This window comes from Lactuca serriola, chromosome 7 (assembly GCF_051521515.1).
Source record: "Lactuca serriola cultivar US96UC23 chromosome 7, Lser_US96UC23_V15, whole genome shotgun sequence".
NCBI lineage: Eukaryota > Viridiplantae > Streptophyta > Magnoliopsida > Asterales > Asteraceae > Lactuca > Lactuca serriola.
Genome location: NC_136414.1, coordinates 127,084,903 through 127,093,615, shown reverse-complemented (window position 1 = coordinate 127,093,615; position 8,713 = coordinate 127,084,903). Strand labels below are relative to the sequence as shown.

Below are 8,713 nucleotides of genomic sequence, written 5' to 3'. Positions count from 1 at the left end.
CCAAACATAAGGCGATCTTGACGAAACCATTGTGAGTAGTCTTTATGGGGAGTGACTGATCCATCTTCAGCAATAGTCGGTTCTGGCGCCAGGTGAGTTCCATCAATAAATCGGTAAAGATTAAATCCATGTAGCAGGGCTTCGATCTGAGTTTTCCAACCTAGGTAGTTGGTAGAGGTGAGTTTGAGTGTTGAGGGAAAGTTAACAACAATAATATTGTCTTTTGCAAGGATGTTGGTGACGAGAGAAGAGCTGGTATCTCCAGTCATTGATTTTTGTGTGGGTGAAGAAAGAGAGGAATTTGCAGGTGTGACAGGAGTACAAAATTCGGTATCACCAGACTCTGATACCATATAAAGTATATAAGAATACGTGCAATTATCTTGATTGCAATTAATGTTGATTACAGAGGATATAAGGTTGTTTATATAATACATATTACAGCTAATAAATGAGATAATCTAGGAAACTATATAACAATATTTGACTATATAATATACATGTGATAATTAGATAGTTTGGATAAATATGAGTTTATATCTTGATACTAATGATTATTAAAAAATTCTGCAATGCTTATAATTTATCAAAATTTTATATGATGTATCATGATAATATGATAGGTATTTGTTCATTAGTTGGATCAACAATAAAAGTTATTATGTAAAGTTCATATGGAATCCAATTTTATGTTTCTTCCCAACAAATACTTAGTTTAATAGTTTTAGGTTCTAAGTAATGCATTTGTATTTTCCACTTATTATCTTAATTTTAAGATAACTTATGTTTAAATTTATGTAATGCTTTTGGGTTTTCCATTTATCATATTATATTCTAGTTGAATTTATAAGAAAATGGGCCTAATTTTCCAATAAGAATGTTATTTGGTATGAAAAAAATGCCCTAAAAACTAAAAAAAATGTTTATATTTTAGCAATTGTTTTCGTTGGCATGCATAAAAAAAATGCCACAAAAATCTAAAGTCCAATAGTGACATAATTTTTTTTTTTACTAAAAACCAAAAGGATGCAGCAACACATCCAAAAGTGTATTAAAAGTAGTCATTAGTGAGAACTTTTGTAGTTACATTTTTTTGTGTCGCCCTGATTGCCCGAAGAAGTCTTTAGTAACACTTTTTAAAGTTTTAGTGTCATTATTTCTATTTAATTTATTTGTAGTTATCTATAATCAAAGAAAGGAGCGCGTCGTTAAGGGAAATAGAAAGACTAGTAATGATTTGGCTGCAAATTATACCTAAGATCATGACGTTTAACCGGTTGAAAAATAGAGCTACAAGAATGTGTTATATTGATTGGGATAGATGGCGTAATAGCCCAAGGTTAAAATGTATTGACGTGTTAATATCTAGCTTCTCGTTACTTTTTTCAACAAAAATTTATACTATTAAAAAAATCTAGCATGCATAATGCATAAAGAAAAAGAAGCAATTTTGACCTACAATAAGTCAATAATTATATAACTTATGCACGCGCTTTGATTAAATTTATAAAATATAATGTGAAAGGTATATATATAGTGAAGAAGCAGCACTTTTCGAAAGGTTTGGGCAAATAAGTTCTGCCTTGGAACGTACCCAAGAATATTAGCACGTTACTCTACCTTAAAGCATAACTCCGAAAGAATACATTTCTATTTCTAGGTTAACCTTTTCTTCATCTACAAACATTCCCTTGTACAATTCCTATGTGGTCATAATATAAATCAGTCTAATTTTTCGTTGGTAACATTCAACTAATCTGTCGCCATGGCATTCCCAAGTTTTGCGGTTTTTTCTCTCGTTTACTTACCCTTATTCATCCTTGTATCCTCTCAAACCCTATCCCATGAAGAACAAACCATGGAGAATCCATTGATTCTTCAAGCTTGTAGCAATATAAAAGATGAAAGAACATGTCTAACCAATGTGAAATCGTTTCTTAATGAAGATCGTCCAAAAAGCCACAAGCCTGACTCCATCCTAACAGCCGCCCTAAAGGCGACAATGAAAGAGACACACATTGCCATGCAGAGCTTCACCAAGTTCACGTCGTTATCATCAAGTTCACGCGAGCAAATGGCGATTGAGGACTGCAAGGAACTACTTGACTTCTCGGTTTCTGAACTTGCATGGTCGTTAACCGAGATGAAGGAGATCCGAGCTGGGTCCCAGAACCCTCATTCCCAAGGGAACCTAAAATCATGGCTAAGTGCAGCGTTAAGCAATCAAGATACTTGCCTTGAAGGATTTGAAGGCACAGATAGGCACCTTGAGAGCTTTATAAGAGGAAGCTTAACACAAGTCACGCAACTCATTAGTAATGTATTGGCTTTATACACTCAGCTACATACCCTACCTTTCAAACCACCTAGAAATTATGATGATACAACCAATACCTTCTTTCCAAAATGGATGACTGAGGGCGACAAGAATCTGATGCTTGGAAGTCCACACGGGATGCATGTAGATGTCGTGGTTGCATTGGATGGTTCTGGACGATATCGTTCAATCTCTGAAGCAATCAATGATGCTCCCAACTATAGTAACAGGAGATATGTTATATACGCAAAGAGAGGAATTTATAAGGAGAATATTGACATGAAGAAGAAGAAAACCAATATAATGCTGATAGGGGATGGCATTGGTGCCACCGTGGTAACTGGAGATCGGAATTTCATGCAAGGATGGACTACGTTTCGAACGGCCACGGTTGGTAAGAAACTCTGTGACCCAAATTTTTTCTTTTTCGTTCCTCATTGTAGATCCAACACGTATATCGATTTTATGCCACCATTTTGACACATTCAAATATCTAAAAGTGTATAAATTTATAATTACATTTTCATACCTACACCTAGATATATAGATGAATAGGTTAGGGTTCCACGACTTAAAAGCTATGACAAATTGCTTAATCGGTGTGGACATAATTTCAATTCCTTTAGGTAAGTTTTTTTGTTTTAGGTTTTTTTTTAATATATATATATATATATATATATATATATATATATATATATATCATATATATATATATATATATATATATATATATATATATATATATATATATATATATATATATATATATATAAATCTTCAAATATTTAATTATATAGTTGCATGGTTATTATGAACTTTCTTTTCAAATATGGATATATCATTTTCTTGACCCCTGATAGTGATAATGCATGCAACTATCATATATGTAGGGCTCACCTACTGACGTTAGTGCATGTATGTTAAGGATTAATCTATTGCAATTTAAACAAGCAAGACACACACCTCATGAAAACTTTCTTTTATAATCTCCAACTACATTAATTACTTCTTTCTTTGTTATGTTTTTAAGCGGTCTCTGGTAGGGGGTTTATAGCAAGGGACATCACATTTCGCAACACAGCGGGCCCTCAAAACCACCAGGGTGTTGCGTTGCGCGTGGATTCCGATCAATCTGCATTCTATCGGTGCAGCATGGAAGGCTACCAGGACACCCTCTACGCTCATTCTCTACGTCAATTCTACCGTGAATGCACCATCTCCGGCACCATAGACTTCATCTTTGGAAACGGCGCAGCAGTTCTCCAAAACTGTAAAATTTACACGAGGGAGCCTCTGCCACTGCAAAAGGTGACCATCACAGCTCAAGGCCGTAAGAACCCTAATCAGAATACAGGGTTTTCAATCCAAGATAGTTATGTTTATGCCACAAAACCTACTTATTTGGGAAGGCCATGGAAAGAATACTCTAGAACCGTGTTCATGAATACCTACATGACTTCAATGGTCCAGCCACGAGGGTGGCTTGAATGGTACGGAAACTTTGCGTTGAGCACATTATGGTACGGGGAGTACAAGAATTATGGTCCTGGGGCATCAATGTCGGGGCGTGTTCGGTGGCCTGGCTACCACATGGCTATGGATGCATCAATGGCTAATTATTTCACAGTGCGGCGTTTTATTGACGGGTTATCTTGGTTACCGGGGACTGGAGTAACATTCTCAGCAGGATTATCTAATTAGTTTATCATCACAAGGTGTTAGATCTTGGTCCGCTTCCCATGCCATGGTTATAACATTATTAAGTTGTCGTTATGTTCAAATTCAATTCGATTTACTCATATTTAATAGATACTGAAATTCAATGCATGTGTATTCTGTGTATCAAAAAACAAACATCCATGCATGAATCTTACCTGAATACGACACTCTTATACACATATGGTTGATATGACGTCGCCTAATCTTCTTACCATAGTAAGGCCTTTTATTTGAATTGAGAAAAAAATGGTGGAAATGACACAATTGCCCAAGTTTCTAGGGTTCGTCGATTCAACCCTACTAATTTTATTTCGTTGCTTTATAAGATAACAAAGTTATGAACGGTATTTTTAGTTATTTTCGCCTATTATAGCATGTTTCGGCACAATTTTGCCTTTTAAATAATATTTTTTATTTTCCCTTTACTTAATAAATTCTTATTATCATCATTAGAAGAATGGATCAATCTCCACCGGCCCCGATGATGTTCACAATGTCATATGTCAGATGAATCAAGTTCTTTTCCTCGTCAAACTTCACCTCACCGGTCAAACCCACAAAGGTTGTGGTCAGAATCGTTTTGAGAAGCTTCTCTCATTCGTTTAAGATCTGAAGCTCAAGTAACCAAGCTCACTTGCATTAGTGTCTCGAAGCTTAGAATCGTAAGAAAATGTGATAATATTGTTTCCAGATTTCAAGAATTTGTCAAGAGCATGTGTCTCTTTCTCTTTGATGTTCTTCCATTTCTTTCCGAAAGATTTCTTTACATCAGAACTAGACGTATGTTAGCGAAAGGACACGGCCCTTTGTATGAGATTCATCGTGACAGAATCCGGCAACTCTTACGGATCCAAAACCGCCAGAATCCAATTGGTGGTAATCTAAACGTAACCACTCGTCATCAACTCAAGCTTCTTTGCAGCGACGAAAATCTCTAGACCAGAGTTGAGATTTACATGAACGACGTAAACCCTAGACTCCCTCCAGTTGACTTCGAACAACAGTTCAATTTTGTCACTTTTCGACGCACCTGAAGTGAATGAAGCTTTGTATGAAATCTTTGTTTGTTTCCTAGGAAGGGAGTGGCTCAAACTACAAATTTCGTTTCAGTACAAAGTCTTCTTTGTTCTCGAAGATACCCCTCCACCATGATGCCTCTCTGATGAGCCCCTTTGCAATATCGACTAAATCAGAGCATCTCATGATGATGGGTATTGTCTAAAGAAGGTATCGGTATTTCTCCCTGGTCTATAATTAAATTCAACTAAATATTAAAACATTTTTTATGGCAGGCTAGGCGTTTCAAGGAGAGAAATTAGGCTTCAAATAATGGATTTTTCGGTGGTTCAAGCCTATAATAGATTCACCTTTGCATGTTTACAGGTGGTTCAAACCGAAGATGGTGATCGGAGATGGTCACCGGTAAAGTTCTTGTTGGGAAGAGTCGAAGGGCAATGGCAACTGATGACATGACATGGTTGATGGGGTAAATCTGGCTCTGAAACCTGCTATAATAGCTAAAGGTGACTAAAAAGACAGATTACTCACAACTTTTTTCCTCTATAAAGCAAGAAAATAACATTAGGGGCTGAATCAACCAACCCTAGAAACTGCAGGATTGAAATCCAAAGCTGCATCTTCGAACATTTCATCAATTTAAGAACCTTCACATGCATTAGACACGTTATCAGCCACATCATGAAAAACTTCAGTTTGTTCATTTGAATTAGTAGGTATAAATCCCTTTTCCCCTCCTTCGACAATTAGATTGATATTTTGATGTCCCCCCTCGACAGTTGGAATGATATTTTGATATTCCCCCTCGAAAATTGGATTAATATTTTGATGCTCCCCCTCAACATTAGTAATCGAACATCCATGCTCCCCCTCAACATCATCATGCGAATTCAAGTGCTCCCCCTCCACTTATCACCTTGCAACATCGATTGCCTTTCAAAATGAATTGGAGATTTTGTTGTTGAATGTGAAACATCATCTTCCTGAGTAATTGTTGAATCATCTAAATGTTTCGATGCTTCAGGAATTTGATTATCATCAGCATGAAGTTCTGCATCTATTGCCTGCCAGGAATACCAAAAATTAAGTCATAATCAAAACCAAAAGAATCGGTAATTTTTGACTTATCATTTGTTTCTGTGAGGATTGGCTTTTGTTCAAAAGTATTTTCAACATGCTTAACATAGTAATCATCAAAAGTTAGATTGAAAGTCTCTTCAATCTTCCTTATTTTCTTGTTCAACACCCGATATACGACTGAATTGATTAAACATCCCAAGAATATTCCCTTAATAGCTTTGGACTAAAATTTCAAATGGTTATCTTTGAGATTCATGATAAAGCATCTACAACAAAAAATGAAAATATTTCACATTGGGTTTTCGATTGTTAATTATTTCGTAGGATGTGATATTAAAGCGATGATGAATAAATTATCGGTTTTGAGTGAAACACACTGTTGAAACTACTTCTGCCCAGAGATATTATGGTAAATTTGCATAGGTGAGCATAGTCCTAGCTGCTTCGTAAAGAGACCTATTTCTCCTTTTCACAACAACATTTTGTTAAGGTGTGTGAGAAGATGAAAAATTATGTGCAATCCCTAGATCAGTAAAAAATGAATCGAGAACATGATTCTTGAATTCTGAGCCATTATCACTTTTGATCTTTCTGACTTTCTTTCTCAAACTAAGTTCAAAGTGCTTGATAAAATCAATCATTACTTGAGAAGTTTCAGACTTCTGACGAAGAAAGAAAACCCAAGTAAACCGTGAAAAATCATCGACAATGACCAAGATGTACCTTTTCTTGTTGAGAGTCTCAAAAATTGAAGGTCCAAAAAGTTCAATGTGAAGAAGTTCTAGAGGTTCAATGATCTTCGAATCGATGAATATTGGATGACCTTGATGGTGTTGCTTCCCCTGTTCGCATGCTTTACATAACGAATCATTATCAAATTTTAAAATGGATAAGCCTCGAACAAGATCATTTACCACCAATTTGTTCATATTTTTTAAATTCAGATGAGATTTTCTTTGATTCCACCGCCAGCTCAAATCAGATGACACCTTTGAAAGTAAGCAAACTGATGATACACTAATGATTGTCTTGTTGTAAAGAGTGAACATATCATCTTTCCTCTTAGATTTGAGCAAAACTTTTTTGGTTTATTTGTTCAAAATGACACTACCTTTCACATCGAAGACCACTTGATTACCAGTGCCCACAACAAGTTGTGAAACACTTACCATGTTGTGTTTAAGACCTTCAACGTATGCCACTCGATTGACTATGAACTTTCCATTTGTAACATTCCCATAGCCTTTAACCTTGTATTTCTGATTATTTCCAAATTTCACATCTACAACATTCTCCAAACTTCGATAATCTTGCAGATTTTCCTTTTGACCTGTCATGTGATGGGAGCAACCACTGTCGATGTACTAGTGTTCATCATATTGCTCGTCACTTAACACCTATGATCAATTAAATTATTTAGGTCCCCAAGGCTTTTTGGGTCCTTAGTGATTAGAGTAAAATGCATTATGAAATGATGAACCTAATAACCAATTTGGAACCTTATATTTGAAAGTATCAATTAAGTGAAATTCTATAGGCTTGGGTATCAAAATGAAATTATTCATTGTTTTAGGTTAGACATTGACTTTACTTTTCTCTTCAACAGTTCATTTTACTTCAATTTTTGCTTTAACTTTCCATTTTTCTAACAGAAGGATTGGATTTCTTTGATGAATAACTTTATGTTTGAGACTCATTTAAGTAGGTTTCGTAGGCATACTTGATTTCCTATTGTGCAAACTTCCCTTATTGATATGGCTTTCCTTTTCCTTCAAGCCAATGATTAATATTCTTCGAGTCAGTTTTCCCGTTTACAAATGAAGCTTTGACTTGTTGCTTCGAACCAAGATTGGGAAAGTGAGGTGGTTTTGTTTTAAATGGTTCATTTCTCATGCCTTTGACATCCTGCTTTTCTAATTCTCTTTTTTTGAAATGACGGTTTTGCATGGGTTTGAAAACAGTTTTGAAAATTTTTTGTTATAACCGAAATTTTTTTGATTATAAACTTGTCCATTCATAAATCGTTTTTGATTTTGAAATTGATGAAAATGTCTTTGTTCATATTGTTTAAAACCATTTCTATGAAAATTATTTTGTGAAAACTTTTCATTTTTACAATTAGGAACAAAATTCCTTTGTTGTTGATTTTGAACAAAATTCTCATTTCTTGGTTTTTTAATTTTTGAATGACTTCTTGAGAAATCATTTTGTTTTATAGCGGGTTTGTTCTGAACAAAAGACATATTTTGTGGAAAAGTCTGAACTTGTTCAATCGTTTTCTAATCAGAAGATTTTTGTGCAAATTTCTTTGGTTTGTTAGAAGACTTTTTATTTTTGGTTTGTTAGAAGACTTTTTATTTTTCCAATACACCTTGTTTCGAGCTTTTGACATCGAAAATCCTTCTTCTTTTGAAACTTTTTGTAGTTGTTCATTGAAAATTTGTGTTTCTGTCTTTTGATTTTGAGAAACCAATTCATTTGATTGTTTTTCATCATTTACTTTTTCTGTCTTAACTTCCCAAGTTCTTTTTGGTTTTTGCCTTTGAAAAGCAGAGGAATTCTTGTTAAATGTATTTTCAA

General features: G+C 34.9%; 1 protein-coding gene across 1 annotated transcript; it reads left to right on the top strand.

Annotated features, from left to right (window-relative positions):
* The first annotated feature begins 1,758 nt into the window (after positions 1-1,758).
* LOC145062228 (Plant invertase/pectin methylesterase inhibitor superfamily) lies at positions 1,759-4,179 on the top strand. The gene is made up of 2 exons (XM_079009860.1): positions 1,759-2,711; positions 3,348-4,179. Exons 1-2 carry the CDS (start codon positions 1,766-1,768, stop codon positions 4,016-4,018), a joined length of 1,617 nt encoding a protein of 538 aa, XP_078865986.1. The 5' UTR covers positions 1,759-1,765; the 3' UTR covers positions 4,019-4,179.
* The last annotated feature ends 4,534 nt before the right edge of the window (positions 4,180-8,713 follow it).